Below are 20571 nucleotides of genomic sequence, written 5' to 3' on the forward strand. Positions count from 1 at the left end.
AAAGCCTTTGTTACTGGTATGTTATCTTCTTATTCTGTCCCAAGAAACATACAGGAAGATCTTATGATTCCAAAGTGGAGAGAAGCTGTTTATGAAGAAATGAGAGCATTACAAAAGAATGACACATGGCAACTTGTGAACCATCCACCTGAAAAGAAACCAGCTGGATGCAAATGGGTTTTTACGACCAAACACAAAGCTGATGGCACGGTCGAGAGATATAAAGCAAGACTTGTGGCAAAAGGATTCTCGCAAACTTATGGAATCGACTACCAAGAAACCTTTGCACCTGTAGTGGCCAGGTCAAGTGCAGAAGCTGAGTTTAGAGCAATGGCTCAAGGAATATGTGAGCTAATATGGTTGAAGATTTTCTTGATGGCATTACATATGGTTCAAAAGGAAACAATGAGACTTTACTGTGACAACAAGGCTGCCATCAGTATTGCTCACAATCCTGTACAACACGACAGGACTAAACACATTGAAATTGATAGACATTTCATCAAAGAGAAGATTGAAAGTGGTCAAATTTGTATTCCCTATGTTACCAGCAGAAAACAGCAAGTAGATGTTCTCACTGAAGGCCTACCAAAAAAAAAAATTAGGAGTTATTGGAGGAATTAATTTAGGAGTTATTTTCACAAAAAAAAAAAAAAAAAAAATCCGGAGTTATTTTAGGAAAGACTAGATTATGTTTTTTTCTTATAAATATACCAAGACCCAATTTTATTTCTTGTGTTAGCAAGCTGGGAATGATAGATATCTTTGAGCCAGCTTGAGGGGGAGTGTGGAAAATATCTTTTACTTAGCTGTAATTCGCATATTTATAGGAGTTTTAAATTAGCAACATTAGAGGAATTAATTTAGTAGTTATTTTCGCTCAAAAAAAAAATTAGGAGTTATTTTAGGAAAGACTAGATTATGTTTTTTTCTTATAAATATACCAAGACCCAATTTTATTTCTTGTGTTATCAAGCTGGGAATGATAGATATCTTTGAGCTTGCTTGAGGGGGAGTGTGGAAAATATCTTTTACTTAGCTGTAATTAGCATAATATGTAACTGGATTGATTAGAAAGAAAAATAGTGAGAAATTATTCTTTTCCACAGAACTCATGTTGTCTTAAAGCAGGACACCAAGAGGCTCTCATTTTGAGGGAGCCTGGATGATGTCCGCGAGAAAATCAATCTGGCAGTGTCAGGAATCCCTTATGGGGAAGAGTGCAAGCGCTGTAAGGTTATTGTGACAAGTAGACGTTTAGATGTGTGCAGCAAAATGTCTGATGTAACTGTACAGATTGAAGAACTCGGTGAAGAAGAGAGGTTGAAGCTGTTCAAGCAAATAGCAAGACTTCCTGATTCTGAAGCTTTTGAGGGAGCAGCTAAGGTGATTGTAAAAGTGTGTGGATCACTGCCCAGTGCAATTGCAATAGTTGCAGGAGCACTGCAGGGTAAGCTTGCTAATGAGTCGAATGAGAGTCTTGTCAATACCTGGAATGATACTGTGGAGGAGGTTATCAGAGAATGCAGCTAAGGTGATTGTGAAAGCGTGTGGATCACTGCCCAATGCCCAATGCCCAATGCAATTGAAATAGCTCTTGATACTTCCTATGGATGCAAGTAGTGCACCAAAATTGGTTGAAGTAAGAGCAGAAACACAGTGGCTTGAAACTCTCGAGTGGGAAGATGATGATGATTACTGCAAAGGCCGCCTGCTATCGCTTGCACAAAAGAGTGCACTTCAAAAAATGTGAGTTCTTAGCTCTGGCATTTCTTATTTTGATTTATTACAACATTCTTGCAAAACTGATAAATTTCATATTAGGATATTTTCTAATCCTACTGTCACTCTTCAAACTATACTTGACAGTTAACATTTAGTAGGATAAAAAATCCCACAACAGCTGCAAATTGAAAGTCACAACATCTCAATTCTTAAAATATCTACTCATGTAAAGATTGATCTTTAGCTCTTGATACTTGATCCTCTTTACCAGGGACTTTTTGAAAGCTTGGAACCTGGGATGTCCAGTTTCCCAAAAAGCTTCCCTAGAATTACTGAAGCAACAAGCCACCGTAAAAGTTTAGAAGTTAAAAGACTCCTCAAATGGTGCATCCTCCAACATGTTTCTCAGATGGAGATGGGATTCTCTGAGTTTCACTACATGTCCTGAAATCCTGATGCAACATTGAAGCCATAAGTTGAAGTTTGTTGATTATATGCAACTATCTTAGAGGTGAAGTTGTCAAACGGTATTCTAGATTGACATTCATTCAGTTAAGCAATTGAAGATAAGACTTGGGAGCATTTAATTCAATTGAAACATGCATAAACTTATATAGAACTCATGTTGTCTTAAAGCAGGACACCAAGAGGCTCTCATTTTGAGGGGGCCTGGAACCGATTTCGGGTGAAATGATTCCACTTTAATGCGTGGCCTCATTTTAGGTCAGTGATTTTGTTTACGTCAGAAGAATCTTCATTTTCTCGTGGCATTTATTTCCTACATTCCTGAATTTCTTTTCCAGTTCCTTACATGTGGAGAGTACCAGTTATGTTCCATTTTCCAAAGTTCTTGTCCTTCTTTCTTTAATCTACGCAAATCCAAAAAAACTGTTGTTTATTTTGTCGTGGACCAAGTTCCTTTACAGTTACATTTTTTCCTTTGATTCTGTCGGTTTGCAAGTGTGCTTTATTTATTAAGAAAGAAAGCCTGCTAAAGTTCAGACTTGAAGGAACAGCATAGCTTGAAGCCGCACAAAGTGGTCGTTGATACAATTGCTTTCATGTTAATGTGCACTGTTAGCTAATCCCTCGTTGATAGGTTGTGCCATTGGCCTTGTAATTTTGTGTTTCCTGCCTATTCTTCTCGTCTACTTATGTGTCCAGCTAGGGGGTGAAGACTTGGAATGCACTTATTTAACATTCTCTATTATATGCACATTTACTGGATTTATTTCAGAATATGCATAGTTGTTCCTGCACAATAAATCAAGAAAAAACACATGGTAATTATTTTATCCAACTGTTGGTGCTTAATTTTTCATGCAACTGTAAGATAAATGTATTTGTTTGTTCTCTTAATTTGCCTGTGCTGTTCCACCTACAAGTCCGTTGATATTAGAGAACAAAAATCGATTGATGCTGCATAATCTGTTTGTGTGCAATGTGTGAATTCATTTGGAAGTATCAATCTGTATGATTGGATTATTATGAATAGGAGAGCAGATAAGCTACTATGCTCCATGATGAAACTTTTCCTTGGTTATAGTTGGCATTTCTCAGTTTTTTTCTTTAATTTTTTTCTATGTATTAATTCTGTTTTCTCTAATTCTAATTAACCTGTGCTGTGTATTAAATGTCTTACAATCAAATTAATCGTTAGTGTTTGTTATTTACAAATAACAAGTCTTCTCGGTTTGATGTATGATTGTAATAATGCTGAGATCACCATGTAAGACCTTCAAAAATGTTCATCATGTTTAGTCATTTGAATGTGTGAAAATAAATGTGGTTTGGAAATGACAGAACAGTTACATGCCTAGGCATGTGGGGACAGGAATTCTGGTTAAGAACCTTGCTTTATTTGTCATTTGCAGCTCCTTATCAGAATACCCAAGGAAGCCGGGGCGAGAATGATCCAAATAATACAACAGTGCGTAGTTTATTTTAAGTTGATACTAGTTAAGTTGTTGCTATACTTGAGTGACATTTCAACCTCTTGAGTGCAGATATTTGTTGGGGGTTTGGATCCTAGTGTTACAGATGACATTTTGAAAACAGTTTTTGGTCAATATGGTGAGTTAGTTCATGTGAAATTACCAGTGGGCAAGCGCTGCGGGTTTGTTCAGTTTGCTAAGAGGTAAGCAGTGGACTATTTTTGTTTGGTATATCCTGCGTACAATCTGTTTTCTTGAACTTTTAATGCTTCATGTGATGTACTTTAGAACTTGTGCGGAGCAAGCGCTATCAGTTTTGAATGGCACCCAATTAGGAGGACAAAGCATTAGACAGTCATGGGGGCGTAGTTCCTTCAAACAAACAGGTAATGTGATCATCATCAAGTATTTCAGCATTCATGGGCAAAGTCACTGATTTCTTTCAGAATGATGCCCTGAAGTTCTGGAAAATCTGTTTGTTCTTTTCCAAAGCTTTGGAGCAGAATCTGGAACAACCCGTCGTCATAGTTACTTAGCAAGGAAGTAACTATGTCGGTATAGAGATTCTGAATGTGTTCCCTGGCAGCATCAGGCAGCGTTCCTTCTTCACCTTCTAACAGTCTTCTGAACCTCTGTGAAAATGGCCTGAAAATGATGTCCATGGCTCCTCTTTCAGTAATCTACCAAAAGAAGTTACATGATTCTGAATTTTTCCAACGCTAGCTACTTGCTCCTGCACTTGATCTATACAAGGTTTAACTTCATGAATCACAAGCACAAATATTTAAGGAAAATCATCAACGGCTAACCCCATATTTACTCTATTCTCAAAAATACTAATAAAATTTTGAATTTGTTTGATTTTACACTAATATATGCCAATATGCAATTTGTATCAATCATTTACCAAAAAGATAAAATTATGTTCACAAAATGACAAAACATAAAGAAATAGGTGGTCGTTTTCGTAAGGGTAATTCTGCTTATTTTGGCGGATGATTGAAAAAAATTGTAAATAGTATGTGCAAAATCGAATAATTTTCACTTTTTATAGAAATTTTTTTATATCATGGTAATTTTTACGTGGATGGCCAATGATTTCTCAAAGATTTAATAAGTCAATATTATATTTTCCTTCGACATATACATGAACGTATCAAGAAATTAAGGTGATGAGATGATGTTGATTTACAATAAGAAAGAAAGAAGGCAAATTGAAGAAAATGGAGGGTTGATGTACAATCAGGCATAAAAAAAAAAAATATGGTGTATGACTGACAAAAAGCCAAAAGTTATGGTACCACTTGCAATTAAAGAAAACAATTTGAAGTATTTAATTAATTACTTTGTCATGTGTCTTCAGTTAATCAAACATTTGTATTCCTGGTACTTATTTAATCTGGAGTAAGATGACTTCATGAAGAAATTAAAAACAAATATATTCAATTTCCCAAGTAAAGTTTAATGAATTTTTAGTTGGAGCAAATTAATAATATGCTACCACTTGCAATTAATAAAATGCTAACCTATCTATCAGGTAGTATTAGGCACTGTTCACGAAAGCGCGAGGACTGGAATCGTTGACTGTGCTGCCACAAGATGAATGCTAAGGAAGAAGCACTAGAGTTTCCGAGGGAAGTAAAGTAACAGACAAAGTCGGAGTTGTTAGTAATAGTACCATGATGCCGAACTAACCAACTTTTTCTTGAAAATTAATCTTAAATTAATGAAGACCTACTGCTTTGAGATTACAAAAAGAGCATTATCATGCATGGAATCTTTGAAGCTGTCCAGTGAAAATAAGCAAGTTCTTACTGCCCTTTACAAATTCTTGAACTTGCAGTGCAATCTTGCAGACTAGAAAATATATCATTTTGCTAATTGTGTGTACTGACCGTGACACATCTACAAGGAAGAACGAAAAAGGGTGCAAAATCGATCCTCAATTTCCAATTTAGTGAAATAGTTTTTTCTTCTACCACAGCAGTGATATTATGAATGCCATTGAACTTAACAAATGAATGATCAAATTTGTGTGCAGCAAGTGGGCATTGAAAGGCCAATATAAGGAATCTCTCAACTTGCCTTTGCGAATTCTTGCCATTTTTCAGGTACCTTTTGCTTGTTTTCTTCATGCTTTCCTCGTTGGTTCTTTGTAATTTCTTTTGGAAATTGTAATTACTTTTCTTTTTCCCCCCTAATACGAGATTTTTCATTTTTCTCAAAATAATCTTTTCCAACTTTTCTCCACAGAAATGTGCTGGGAATGGATTCTAGCAAATATTGTTACTCCTGTAGCATCACGCACTACCGACCTATTTGGAAACTCTGTCGAGGAGCAGATCCGTTACCTGTTAGATTATGATGACAACCTGGAAGCTTTCAGGACACGAGCAGGACAGCTGGAAGCTCGGAAAAATGATGTTCTGGGCCGGGTGGATGAAGCCAGAGACAACAATGAGAAGATCAAAGAATAGATAAGGAGATGATGGAAGAAAAAATTGAGAAGAACAAGGGTCCCTGCCATACATGGCGGCTAGATTGGCGCTTCCGTCGTCAGTTGAGTGAACTTGCCAATGTTAAGATTACTAAAATTGATGAGCTCATGGCTTCAAGAGATATTCATAGTGTATCAGATCTCACACAATCTGCAGATTTAGGAGACTTGGCCACCCCTGATTATGTACCACTGGAAAGCTCATCCAAGGCATTAAATTCGATCATGAAACTCCTGAAGGATGAGAAGGTCAACATCATTGGAGTACAAGGCCCCGGAGGAGTCGGGAAATCAACATTGATGGAACAATTGGCAAAGCAAATTGACACCATTGCTCCTTATGATAAAGCCCATGTGATTGTTGCTGAATCTTCCGACTTGAGAAGAATTCAGGATAAAATTGCAGAGCTTCTGAAATTCAAAATTGAAGAAGAAAATGAACTTCAGAGAAGAGCAACCTTGGCAAAGAGATTGAGGGAGAGGACTAAGAAGGTACTTATAATCTTAGATGATGTCCGCGAGAAAATCAATCTGGCAGTGTCAGGAATCCCTTATGGGGAAGAAGGAAATCGCTGTAAGGTTATTGTGACAAGTAGACGTTTAGATGTGTGCAGCAAAATGTCTGATGTAACTGTACAGATTGAAGAACTTGGTGAAGAAGACAGATTGAAGCTGTTCAAGCAAATAGCAAGACTTCCTGATTCTGAAGCTTTTGAGGGAGCAGCTAAGGTGATTGTAAAAGCGTGTGGATCACTGCCCAGTGCAATTGCAATAGTTGCAGGAGCACTGCGGGGTAAGCTTGCTAATGAGTCGAATGAGAGTCTTGTCAATATCTGGAATGATGCTGTGGAAGAGGTTATCAGAGAATACAGCTAAGGTGATTGTAAAAGCGTGTGGATCACTGCCCATTGTAATAGCTCTTGATACTTGATCCTCTTTACCAGGGATGATATTTAAAAGCTGAAACTTGAAGTTGTTAACATCTTTTGAGAAGTGGAGGCTCTCTTGTTCAACAAGGACGCCGGTGGAAAACTGTTCATCGATTGTGTCTGGTGTCTGGCTTTTTTGTTGTTTTCAGCAGCTTTAAATTGAATAGTTGATTGTGTTTCCTTGGTCATTTGTATCATGTACTGTCGACCATTTTCTTTTACCTGTACAACATACTATGTCCGTTTTTGGGTATCTGAAACGATAATTTTAATCACTATGTATGAAATTCCTGTCATAAATTTATGATTAGCCATATTTTGGATTGTTTATTTGTTTATCCCCGACAGTATATTTAAAATATTTTCACAATGAATATGTTTTGAGTGGATCATTTCAAACAAAGAAACTTCTAAAATATACCCTGATGCAATTCAAAATTTCAATGCGTAATTTCATACAACATTAAGGACAACATGTTACAGACGTACAAACAGTATTTAATCTAAACAAAAAGAGAATCTAATGCTAGGACAACTTTACCCGAGACACTATTCAGTCCCAATAATACTTCTTTCCCATGAAAATACACTAGAAATTTTATCATCTAGACATGATAAGACCTGTGAATCTAAGGATTTCTTCCCAAGCACATTTGAGATTATCACTAAAAGAGTCTGGCAAGCATGAAGTTCATCGATCTTCTGCAAATCAGTCAGTTCCAATGAGAGATCCTTCCACGGCTGGTAAAACGACCTGTCCAAGACACAGTAAGTTGAAAATAGTTTTACAGGGACCAACTAATACATCAAAGCTTGGGTTTAAAAAAATGCAAAGTATTAAAATATAAGATGAAGCCAAAAGTGTGGAGCATGAATTCCTATATCCAACCAATTTTCCAAACATTACAATTTTTGAAATATTTCTTCATTGTTAACCGAAACTTCATTTTTATCCTAGGTGAAGTAACATTTTCAGATAACCAATATCAATCAGATCTCTGCCTGAATACATAATCAAATTTTCCATGCATTTCCTGTAGAAAACACAAAAATTGATTTAGACAAAGCCATCACTGGAGTGGTTCAGTAGTATTTTCTTAAAAATGTTTTATAAAGATACTTAACTACAACTTTATTTCCTTTAAAGAAGTCCAAAGTACAGCTTGAACTTTTTAAAAAGACCATAAAGTTATGTCAACTAATGAAGAGGCAGAAAGACAGCTTTGAATATCAGTTTTGGCGAATTTTTGGAGTGGTATACTGTTGGGGTGTATATAAGCCAGGTTTTATACTGTATAGCTCGTACTTGAGCTTTTTAATGCCTACTCGTCACCCTTGTGGGTTCTGGTTTACTTTTGTATCTTTATTTAAATTCTTTTGTTTCCTATTTATAACTAAAAGGGAAAAAAAAATGCACTTTATCACAATAGATTAATTGAAGGAGAGCAAAGTTGTCGAAACATACTTCTGGTTCGTAATGATTAAAAACCCTTCAGTTCCACATCTTGTTTATAAAGCAGGGAAACAGAAACACACATGAAAACACACAAATTAAAAGAAAGAACATGTTACCATCTCCAACAAGGATTAGCTTCTGCAGGGCAGTGTATTCTTGACCACAGCGATGCCAGGGAAGTCCTATGACCAAGCTTAAAAGCTGATCCTGATTCAATTGAAACATGAAAGATTAAAACCTAGAGAAAGTATATTTTCTCAAGAATCATAAAACTTGAAAATGCATATTCTGTGAAGAAATTAGAGAAGGAAAATCCAAGCACAGTGAATTCAGTGAACAAATTAGAAGAAAAACAACCTATTTTTCTTTTTTCTTTTTCATGTCAGATGAAGTAACAAGCAAGCAATTAATTAAAGTTGCATACCCGCAGATTCTGAGACATCAGAGAGGAGCAGAAGAGAAAGTGCAGATATAACCGAAGGGAGCCCTCCGCAACACAAACCAAGAAGCTGTTGGAGGTAAAAGATTGCGGCAGCTAATATCTCTTTACAATCAAATCTACTTTTGTTGTTTTCTACACATTTGTTTCCAAAATCCTGGAATAAAGAATTCAGGGTTTCATACAAACTTTTTGAAAGCTTGGAACCTGGGATGTCAAGTTTCCCAAAAAGCTTCCCTAGAATTACTGAAGCAACAAGCCACCGTAAAAGTTTAGAAGTTAAAGACTCCTCAAATGGTGCATCCTCCAACATGTTTCTCAGATGGAGATGGGATTCTCTGAGTTCGTACATCTGTCCAGAGTCGGACTTCAAGGCAGCAGAAATTGCCCAGGTAAGAAAGCTCGAAAGCTTTACTTGGTTCTGTGAAACACAAAAGAAAAATGCCCCCTCATGAGATTAAGCATTGAATAAGGAATTGAAAGTTATCAACAATCTTGTTTCAAAATTTTCAAGAACAATATTATATTCAGAAAATTCAGAATAATACCTAGCAACCAAGCTACCATATAAACTTAAAGATATTATTGAAATTCTAGATACCGTCTAGAATTCACTACATATCTTGAAATTCTGATGCAATGTGGAATTCACAATGGAATATTGACAGAGTATGCATGTATAGGTGCATACAATATGAGTGAGGGAAAGTGCAAGTGGAAGAAAGAGAGAGAAATACCACACGGAAAATGTCAATGGAAGGTGAGCTCATCAGTATGACTTTTAGCGCAAGCTCTGCATTTGCACCAGATCTTGCAGTATTATACATATCCACTGCCTGACAAATTTGAAAAAAGCTCTCAAGTGACAGTGTAAAATGTGGCTGGTACATTTTCCTTTTTTGTGATATCTTCACAGTAGAAATAAGTATCAGTAATATTGAATTAACCAATGGAACATTTTCCCTCATCAACTTCATGCCGCCAACTAAGAGTTTGTACAAATGAGATGAAAAATCCACTAGCTGTTCAAGGGCATGCCTTTGCAACCACTCATTGATGTTTCTGGATGAAATAACATCATTGACGACCTAAACCCAAACACAGATAATAAGAGTAAGTGAAACCTCGTATTGCGATGAGATGGCTAACCATGTTAGAACAGAAGCACATCAAACCTTTAATAAAATTTTGACAAAAGTCCAGCCTCGTGAGAAGGAAGATTAACATTCAAATAGATTTTAAATTTATAATATCGATTTACAGTACAGAAAATTCAAATTAATAGACGCTAAAAAGAAACAAAGAAAAAGATAAAACGCAATGTAAACCAAATGTTACTTTCACAACTAACATCAGAAAAATTTATCAAGCTAAAAGAGTCACAGATGTAAAGAGGTTCAGCCCTACTTCTAATAACACCTTTTCAAAAAAAAAAAAAAAAATTAAGCCACCAAGATGGTGGGGGCTAGGCCGGACCCCTACCTAGAGGGTATAACGGCTTTGCATGGAAAAAACCAAATTTGATTGGCCGCGGGGGGAAAGAATAATGAAAATGAAGAGAATTACTACTTCTAGGGGTTATATCTGTGACTGGGAATAGAATATTCTTAGTGAATTATGTTTAAGTCAGGAGGTGATCTACTTCTCTTAGATTTCTAATTCTTTTTCTAGTTAACAAAATTTTGGGCATGTTTCATGAAATTTTTTGATATCTTGGATGTTATGCTTTTTAGTTTGTTTACTTTACCAGTGCTCTCTTGAGTATTCCCGTGTTCTAGGTTCGCAATGCCACTAGATACTAGTATTTCAATCAATCTTTCCACAAACATACTAGAAGATTTCCCAAGATACTCAAGAATCCAAAAATATCTTCCATTATAAAATTTTAGCCCTCCTCACTGCCTCCTTCCCTCCAACCACTTGATTTTTTTTATTTTTTTTACTTACCCAGATTTCAGTGCCATGACATATATCAATGAACCCAAAAATAAAACAGATCACAAAAAATGAAAAAGGGTAAGCAACTGGGCCAAAAATGTTAGGACCTAAAAGAGAGAACTAAACAAAAACAATGAATACCTCTACAACCACAATCAACTGTGCCATGAGAAACATTTTTTCACCTCCAAGAAGCATCCCACTGAAACTTGACAGTAAAGATGATAACCATGAAAATAAACCACAGTGTTCAACCAGATAACAAGCCATCTTGTGCAATTTAATTGACTTCTTTAGTATCTGAAAAGCAAACAAGACAAGTAGTTTAGTTTACCATATTCCAGTTTGTAGGAGACTGAGAAATATGCAAAACTGATAGATTAAAGTACAAGTGCAATTCAACATCAAAGTTTATTAGCATTCGAATCAAAGCAGATTCAATACCCTGCCCTCAAGCATGACAATAAGCCAGTTAGAAAATTAAGAATAAGCTGATTACATGCATATTGTTATGATAGATAGATAGGTAGGTAGATAGATGAAGAAGGGGGGGGGGGGGAGATTAGAGAACATGAATCATCATAATGAGCTCAGAAATTACCAGAAGAATAAGTTCCTTTGACTCACTATCTGACAGCGGAGAAGCATAGAAACTCATTAGAATCTCAAGAACAGAGTTCCTGATATATACTTGAGCATCGTCATCTAAATTCAGCCCTGCATACAAGAGACGAAGCATCCACAGCCTCTCTTTTCTAAAATTGACAGAACTACTCGAGAAAAAGTCATGAAATAATGGTATAGACTGCCAACAAAAACGAAGTGAATATGAAACAAAGTTAATCATTGTACATAAGTAAAGAATACAAAGCAAACTGAGGAAAAGGATTTGCAAAGCATATACCTTCAAATTCACCCTGGAAGAGCGCATCAAGAGCTTACTTACGCTTGTGTAATGATCATGCGAAGGATCCAACAATAAGAGAGATGCCTCTGCAGCAAAAATAGCTATAACAGAAGGGATCCTCTGCCATGGCTCTTCTATTCCATTTTGCACGTATGTCAACAGAAGTCGAAGTCGCATTACGTCTTTCTTCTTTGAACACTTCTGTAAAAGACAGTTTGAGTTTGAGCAACAAACTTCTTCAGCAAAATTATAATCCAGGAAGGAAAAGCAACAATTTCAAAAGAAAAAGTTGTGTTTATGTGGAAGTGCAGAAACGAAAACCATGCACTAGGATGAAAAGCCTCCAATTCTTGAATTTCATGAATTGCAGAGCATTGAATGAAGAGCAATAATGGATCAAAACAAGAAGCATTGTAATCATAATGTAAATAGATCAGTGTCTTAAGCATCAATGGATAAACAAAGAGGCAAACAAAGAGGCAAAAATTTTCTCTTTATTAGATGCTAGTAGCCTCTATAAATGTGTACAATTTTATTATTTGAATACAACTGAAGAATTATTCTCTTCTAAAAAACTAAAAGATTGATTTAGTTTGATCAAGTATGATGACCAGATATGCTTTCTGCCTGTTTGTCAGGAATTTCCCAGAGGTTACTCTTAAGGCTAATGAATAATCTTAAAAGGAAATTGCTATAATCCAGATGTTATTGTTGCCCCTGGAAACTGAACAGTCATGGGGTAATTAACCATTGTAATTTATAGAAGGATAACAAACAGACATACAGAAAAATTTCTGCAGTAATATGACTGAAGAACCTATGTATTGAAAAACTCTTATAATGCAAAAACACCCACAAGCACAGATATAGCATTACCTCCAGTTCATTCTTAAATCTCCCAAGAGTTTCATAGCCCAACTTTCTCATTCCAACATCAGGTGAAGAAATACTAACAAATGCAACTGCAAGCAAGCCTAAACCGGCAAACTCCACAGGTTCTATGAAACCCACTGACAAGCTATGAATTGCAAAGCGCAAGATGAAAACAGGATCATATCGCTGCAAATCTTGAAGGTCAGGAGAATGTATCTACATAAAATCAAAAGAATAATTTAAATCATTTGAGAGCCAAGGCAGATGAAAAAGTTCAAATCAATTGAAGCTGCACCTTCAAATTCTAATTCAAGTAATGCAAAACATACCTCGTGTGTATTCCAAAGGTTATCTGCTTTAAGCTTGTTTGAGGATGAAGGTCCATCAGTGGTTCTATCATAGGGAAAGTATAGCACTGTCATTGCACATATTTTGGGGTCAATGGCAAGGTTTTCCCTAAACTGACTTCTTTTCTGTTCTTTAGCTGCTTCAGCGTCTGTCATTATATTACAAGATGTATCCTGCTCCAAGATCCATTCTTTTCTTACTTTTGCAGCAGCCCTTCCCCAAAGGTAATCCAATTGAGCAATTTCATTGTCCGAATTTTCAATACGTTCAATCTCATGCATAACATCATATATCTCCATGTCAATGTCACTAAGTGTTGCACCATAAGAAGCCAAAAGCAGCAAACACAATTCCCTAAGATTTATATCACTATCCCTTCCAAAATCAGCACCACACGGATGGGCCTTGAATTGAAGGAGCGTTTTAAGTAACTTAACAACTTCTAACTGACTCTGATACAGCTCAGTTGTTTTCTTATCATTCTTTTCATCAGCATTTTGATTAAAATGATGGATGACAAGAAATCTCAGAATGCTGGACATAGGCCTCAAAAGTACACCACCCCCTGCATTAGATGCTGCAGAGACAGACTGGATGGAAGTGGCAAATTGGGAATGGGCAAGGAGCAACTGAAGATATAAACCACATGAAAATTTCCCCTCCAACAGCAAAGTTAAAATACTCCGAAGCATTTTCAGAGTTGTAGAGTCCTCGAATCTATAGAAAAGTGCTGATCTGATCAATTGCTCTAGGAAAGGAATAGATTGAAGTTCAATAAGACCTTTGCTCATCTTTGAGACTAATTCGAAAATACTTCTCAAAATGAATACTTCCAAGTATTTATATAATGACAAAACATTTGCGCTCTTATTTCTTTCAAAATCCTTAGAGATTGAAGGTAATTTCATAACCATCCATTGCCAACTACCCACCAAAATATTCATAAACCGCATTCTCGATGAGTTCTGATCATCAGATCCTGACTTCAAAGAAATCCCCTTCAAGCCTCCCTCTGCTGCCTTTGGGAGAAACTGAACCTGATCATCTTCTGGAAATAGCAACATCCTACAAAGTGATACTTTAGCAACAACTCTATTAATATGGTTTAATGACTGCTTAAAGGAGTTAGACTTCACTTCATTAATATCAAAGTCTAGTAGCTCATTCTGTGCACCAGAACAAGGAAAAATGGAATTGAAAAGCTTGATTAACTTCTTTGTTTTCAAAGAATCTCCATTCAAGGCAAAATGATAATGCAACAAAAGGACTGTTTTCCCAAGAAGACTGCCATTGACAAGATTGAGAAGTTCTTCAGTAGATGATGGAAAGAACCCATCATATTCTTCCTGGAATATGTATCCAGACACAAAGCTCTTCCAATTGCGGAAACCACTTAACAGCATCCTTGAATAAAAAGACAGAATATCCATAAGATGTTTGTGATACTGCTTCTCGAATTTCAAAAAATTCATATTCAAGTATGATAAAGCAGCAGGAAGAAGCATCATGAACTCCTCATCTGAAAAAGCATAGCCACAGGTCCACATCTGACTGCCAGTAAGAAGTGAATCCTTGTTTAAACTACCTACAAGCAAGTTCCCAAACACTGACAAATGCATGGGGCTCATCTTGGTGAATAGAAACAATACTTTAGCTTTTGTCATAGTTGTTCTATAAACACAATGAGAAATCATTTCTATAGGAGTTTTTACTATGACCCTCGACATGATCAAGTTTAGTGGATGAACACTTTGCATATAGTTCTGACTGTAGATGCAATTTACAATTTTCAGCAAGCATGTATCTGCCAAACCCAAATCAAAATTAATGGCAAGCTTGCATACTTCAATATAGATTTCCTCAATGTGGTTAACACCAAAGCTGTTCTCTTCAGTTTCCCATAGCAAATTATAAGATGCTATCTTCTCGACAGGCTGTTGTAAGTAATTGGACAGAGCTTCAAAAGTGCCACCAGCAATGCAAAATCCAACAGACAGTGCATATACATTGCATGATTTGCAAATGGACATTTCATTCACATCAACTTTACGGAACATCCAATGAACTAATTCAAGAAGCTTGAGTGGAGATATAAATCTTATCAAAGCATGCAAAGCATAAAATGCTGGAAGCAGGGGTAACACATCTTCAGTTGCAATGCACAGATCAAACTTATCCCTAAGCTCCAGAAAAAGCCTCCGCACTAGGGTATTGAAAGCTTTCACAAGTGACTTGCAGACACCATTGTCGACTTCTAATATGGTATAATGGTCTGTGCATGAAGAAAACAAGTGGTCTAGAGTTGCAGTCAGCATATCGAGGACATGACGGTCTATCTTATGAACACTTTGCTGAGTTAAGCTCAAAAAAGTCTCCAAATTGTGCCCTAAGTTTCCCAATGGCGATTCCAGATCACAGCTCAAAGGAGAGGACAATGAAGCAAACACTGCAGGATGGCAGAGTACAGTTTCAGCCACTTCCCACACATTCTCTGCTGACAAATGGAGGCCAACAGTTTTAGGGTGTCCAGGATTAGGCTTCAAAACCAACAGTTGAGTAAATACATTCTTCATCAGAACTATGCAAATTTCAGAAAGTTGTAGGAGTTCAGCTGTAGGTTCATCTCTATAAGATGACTGTATCTGAAAAAAGCAAAATAGCACAAGACGCAGATAGGAAATGAGACAATCACTTCTCCAATCAGACAATTTATCCAAAAGCAAGTCTTGTACTTTTGAGGGTTCTGATAAATAAGGAGCACCAACAGTCATAATTGCAGGAAATATCACATGGAAAGGTGCCTGTTTCAAAAAGAAACTAAGCGCACCAGCAGCAGACTCATTTGCATCAAAATCAATGTTACACAGCACTTCTTCATCAAATGAAGAATGAGTAGGAATTCTACAGACGTCAAATTCTCTGACTTCATGACGAATCGTGGATACAGCAATTTCCAGACCAGAAAAAAACATTTCAGGCCATAACTTAGAAGCATTGGCAAGAAAACTTTGTTCAAGAAAAATCATTGATGGCAATAGGGAGGCAGGAACTCCAAGAAGGTTATGAGAAATAGTCATAACCAAAGGAAAACTCTTCAACAGCTCATCAGGTGTTGTACACAACACTGCAGAAGAAAAGGCTTTGGTAATTCCAGCTATTTCAATAGTAGTCCCACTGCTTAATTTTTTTTTTACTTCACTAAGTATATTCACAAAAGAACCATCAGTAGGCACAGCTTTTTTGTCAATCAAAAACATGCAACAACCTTGTTGACTGGATATACCCAGGGAGAAGAGAAATAAACTTTTCAATGGCCTCCACTCGCATAAATAATCTCCAGAATCATCATCCGCTGAACATCGATCCTTGAGTCCCTCAGACAAAATTGATTCAATCAGAACAGCTAGTGATCCCGCATCTACCTATCAAAATTAAATTCTCATATTATCTCACATACGAGAAGTATGCAATTATAATCAAAAACAGAATACGCGTACCTGAGTTTGCAGAAGATATTTCAATGTATTGCTCACATATAATGATATCATGGACTTCTCCAGCAATGAAAATGTTCCAGATTCAGAATTGAGTAATCTTATACACTTCTGCAGGACGCATATGATGAGGGGGCTGAAATCAGGAGATAAATCTGTTAAAGAAAGAGAAAATCAGTAAAGAAATGAGGCAGCATCTAGAATAAAGTTTATGAGAAGCACATAGAACCTGAACAAGGATCATTTTTCCTTCAACATTTATTTTAAAGGACATGATCTGCTTTTAGGACCATAAAAAGTACAGCCAGAAATTTGGAAAAAAAGAGGAGAGAAAACGAGTTCTTTTGCAAAACATTTCTTTTAATATAACACTTTTAAATAGAACTAGTCAAATGTATCAAGTAAGATCACTGGAATTAGAATGAATTGAAAGTTGGAAAGCCCAAAAAGAACAATCTTTCAGCCAAATAATTCTTCAAAGGGTTTAAAAAACACTCTAATAGGCCAACAGCCCTGACTTGATCTCTGATCAATTTCCTGTATGAAAATTCATCAAGCCACGCCCATAATCAACAGCTCACGTCAATACAACACCCAGGTAAGATGCAGCAAGAAATGAAAAAAGTATAAATTTACAGTTCATTTCTAAAAGTACAACTACAAGTATAAGACAATGTATTACATATAGGAAAGAAAGTGTATGAATTACTGACTACCTTTAAAACCATTCAAATGAGTATGATGCTCAACAGTAGCCCAAAATTTGAATACGTTATTCCCAACTGTAGAAATGGCATCACATAAGAATGAGATAACAACTCGAGACAAGCTCTGTAGTACTGCTAACCCTTGTTCCTCAATACACCACTTATTTCTATTATAACCCGGCAAAAATAAGAACCATGTGCCAATTTCATTTATGTTTCTGTCAAATGCACCAGTACTCAACATGGCTGCTTGAGCCAGATTATATGCTTGATGCTTTATCTCACTAATTGGTGAAAAAATTAATAAGTTAACAAATGGCTGAAGATGTTTGTACATCAGTTGTGGCATTCTAACAGGGATTCCACTCCTTGTAGGCCAATCAACATATTCAATCAGCAGTGACAGTATAGAGCACTGCAGATTAGTTGGTAATGCTAAAGGATCAGTGAGAAGATTCATGAAAAAGTCAAATGATCCCTCCAAAACAGTAGGCATCATCCGCTGCACAAGACAAGACAAAAAATTATTTAAGAACTTACGCTAGAAAATAGTTAATGATTGACACAAAGATTCAAACAAAACCAGAAAAAATCCAAGCCAGAAATTGAGGTTACCAATTTGTTATAGAATTAGTATGAGAAGATAATTTTAACAGCAGAAGGGTTCATTTCAATGAGATTGCATAAGTACTTTGAAAGAACATTGGAGAAGTTGACGATCATGAACAATGGTGGTAGTTGAAGAAAGCTCGGATATGAAGAATATCCCAAAGACCCCCCATCCTGACATAATCTGTTAACAACAAGACAAAGAGAATTGAAACTTACAAGATAAAACTTGAGAGTATCAAGAATCTTTGACTGGAAGTATATATCTGCATCATTGAGAGCAATGGCAGGCTTGGAGCAAAGATTCAAACCCCAAATTTCCAAAATTGCACTCATTAACTCCTTTTCAGTATCCACACCATCCACAATAATTGTATCTGAAATATTTTCACTGCCCTTCGGTATAGTAATTTGAGCATCCACATTCATCCCACTAATAATAATATCTGTATCCTCATTCAGGAGGGTAGTTTTTAATTTCTTCCTCCCTTTGCTCTTACATTCTAAAACATGTGCTGATTCAGCTTTTCTCTTCAAATGTGACTCACGTACTCTACTTTGGCTACTTCGCGAGGAAAGGAGAGTCAACAAAACTTGCGGATCAGGAAGCAAAGTTCGGACTTCATTCTGAACCTCTTGAATAAGAGATGCCCAATTTTGCATGATTTGATTGCTAGAACAAGAACTATGGTGTAAAGCACTTATGAAGGAATCCAACAACTTTAGTGCCTCCAGAAGAAGCCTTAAAGTTCCATGCTTCACAAGAACATCAAAGTGAAGCAACCCCTTGTTGATTACCGACCGGCTGAATGGTCGAGGACATATGCAACTCAAGATACTCTGCACATCAGGATTATCTATGGAAGGGGAATCTTGAGATTGCGTATCAAGGAAATCAAAACAAAGGCCCATGCCAACTGAGGAGAGCAGGTTTGCTGCCAGAGAAACACTTGCAAACCTGCAAGTGCATCAGTTAGCACACAGATGTGGAGGAACATGAGAAAGAGAAATAATAATCAAACAATCAGCGGAAAGGTCAATAGATCATGCAGCAATTTATAGAAAGCTGACCAGTTAGGTGATGAAAAATCTTCAAGGTTGTAAGGGAATTCACTCATGTATGCTGAGGCCAAGGACGGTCTCCCTTGAAGAATAGCCAAAAGTAGATCTCTATGATAACTGATCTCTGTTGCTTTTAGCTTCTTCATAAGCCCCAGTAATCTCTTTGGATTACCCCTTAATGGATTTGGTTGTCTCTTCAAATCCGACATCAAACCATTGCAAGGATCAGTGCAGACAGTAACTAGAACACTGTGGGCTAACTCTGCAGTGGGCCCACCATTCTCCCTACCAGAGATACCGATTAACTGTTCCAGAGTAACACTCCCGAAGAGAACACTCCGAAGACCTGGGGGCACTAATGAATCTTCTGTAATGACCCTATTTTGCAATGTAGACAAGACATAAACAACAATCTCGTCTTCATCATTCCCAAGTCCACGAAGCACACCAGAATACATTTCCTTCTGTTGAAGGATCCACCTCAATAATCCTGGTTTCCCTACCTCCAAAAATGCCATTGCAAACCTGACAAATGACTTCCTTGTCAAGTGCTTCCTTTTCATGTCACTCCCCCTCCGTTTATACTCTGCAAGCTTTGAAAATACAGGAAGCTTGAAATCAAATTTCTTTGCAACCTCAGAAGCCAACCCTGAGCCACGTCTAACAATTGATGCCATTAGCAAAAGCGCTGCATTTTGGCGCTTCCCTTCTTTGCTGTTCAATTCCTTATATATGTCATCCATCTTTTCATCAATAATCATTCGAGCAAACTTATCGATAACCCTACTAATAGCAATTCTTTCCTTATCATTCAGTGCATACATTCCATCAGGATGACTCAGAATAGCAGAAATTAACGAAAATATATATAGCATCCCTGGTTTTCCTTGTCGTAGCTGCCATGCTTCCATAAGCTCCGAAAACCTATTGGAAGTGTGCACATATAACCGCAGCAATTCACCTCCAGAATCCCCTTTCAGTAACTTGATAAACTCCTTGATAGCATCTGCACATATTTTTATTTCCAGTGCATTTATATTATGTAGCAGTTCTTTGAGTTTAGCTTCTTGGTTCACTTTGAAAACAAATTTTGGAAATTCTTCTTCCTCCACGTCACTCTCCTCATTATCATCATCTAACATATCTGCGATTAATAGAAAAAACACAATTAAGCAATTTGGTACACTTTCATCATATCAAAAATAACTTCAAATAACTAGTTTTTCAAGTTATCAATCAAACATTATTTTCTGTTTGATGGATGACTGAGAGGGCAATAAAACCAATAAGTATAAAATAAAATTAAGAGGAAAAAAATTTAGTTAGAGGCTCTGATGCAGCTAATTAACTACAACTCGAGGGAATGACTACAACGAAAATTGATTGAATCATCACAAAAACCCAAATGTGAGACTTTTTTTTTTTTTTGTGATACGGAATTGTGTGAAAAGAAGCATTGGACCTTTAACAGCTGATAGTGAGCTGGGTTCATCCATTGACGAGAGAAGAGGATTTTTCAGCTATTAATGTCCGAATTTATTATTTAGGGTTTAAGGAAAGGATTAGGGTTTTAGGAGGCTTTGTCATGTTAGAAAATGGAGAAGCTCGGCTACAGATGATTTCAAGTCTCAAAATTGGGCCAAGGCCATGAAT

General features: G+C 36.7%; 2 protein-coding genes across 13 annotated transcripts in view; one reads left to right on the forward strand and one right to left on the reverse strand.

Annotated features, from left to right (window-relative positions):
• Nucleotides 1–20571, reverse strand: part of LOC102613555 (uncharacterized) — a 31836-nt gene extending 11265 nt beyond the window's left edge. For 2 of the 9 annotated variants that reach the window (XR_008051734.1, XR_008051736.1), the window contains exons 1-13: nt 20381–20555; nt 18928–20062; nt 18076–18814; nt 17257–17749; nt 16544–16695; nt 13028–16468; nt 12702–12914; nt 11823–12026; nt 11520–11723; nt 11060–11218; nt 9718–10068; nt 8966–9401; nt 8658–8748 (exon numbers count right to left, since the gene is read on the reverse strand). Coding sequence is in view for 4 of the 9 variants with exons in the window: in XM_006475098.4 (XP_006475161.2) it covers nt 7635–7839; nt 8658–8748; nt 8966–9401; nt 9718–10068; nt 11060–11218; nt 11520–11723; nt 11823–12026; nt 12702–12914; nt 13028–16468; nt 16544–16695; nt 17257–17749; nt 18076–18814; nt 18928–20062; nt 20381–20414 (7857 nt within the window). In the remaining 5 variants the exon portion in view is untranslated. Of the gene's footprint in view, nt 1–7493; nt 7840–7947; nt 8120–8657; nt 8749–8965; nt 9402–9717; nt 10069–11059; nt 11219–11519; nt 11724–11822; nt 12027–12701; nt 12915–13027; nt 16469–16543; nt 16696–17256; nt 17750–18075; nt 18815–18927; nt 20063–20380 lie in introns of those variants that run through there. The other 7 variants (XR_008051738.1, XM_052433710.1, XM_006475098.4 and 4 more) reach the window with 6 other exon arrangements.
• On the forward strand, nt 2087–4360 carry LOC127899752 (polyadenylate-binding protein RBP45C-like). Of its 4 annotated transcripts, none has more exons than XM_052433713.1 (6): nt 2087–2236; nt 2365–2448; nt 3600–3655; nt 3732–3862; nt 3948–4045; nt 4121–4360. In XM_052433713.1, the coding sequence occupies exons 2-6, from the start codon at nt 2430–2432 to the stop codon at nt 4204–4206; spliced, it is 390 nt and encodes a 129-aa protein (XP_052289673.1). In that variant the 5' UTR covers nt 2087–2236; nt 2365–2429; the 3' UTR covers nt 4207–4360. The 4 variants fall into 4 exon arrangements, with proteins under 4 accessions (XP_052289673.1, XP_052289674.1, XP_052289675.1 ...); XM_052433714.1 differs by having other exon boundaries at nt 4152–4360; XM_052433715.1 differs by having other exon boundaries at nt 2128–2276; nt 4152–4360.

Source organism: Citrus sinensis, chromosome 9, assembly GCF_022201045.2.
Source record: "Citrus sinensis cultivar Valencia sweet orange chromosome 9, DVS_A1.0, whole genome shotgun sequence".
NCBI classification, from domain to species: Eukaryota; Viridiplantae; Streptophyta; class Magnoliopsida; order Sapindales; family Rutaceae; genus Citrus; species Citrus sinensis.

Excerpts from the sequence above, each read along its gene's own strand:
- LOC127899752 (XM_052433712.1), top strand. The coding sequence starts at position 2,966 with ATGCATAGTTGTTCCTGCACAATAAATCAAGAAAAAACACATG. Across the intron at positions 3,656-3,731 it reads ATGATCCAAATAATACAACA|ATATTTGTTGGGGGTTTGGA; the intron begins GTGCGTAGTTTA and ends TCTTGAGTGCAG. Across the intron at positions 3,863-3,947 it reads TTTGTTCAGTTTGCTAAGAG|AACTTGTGCGGAGCAAGCGC; the intron begins GTAAGCAGTGGA and ends GATGTACTTTAG.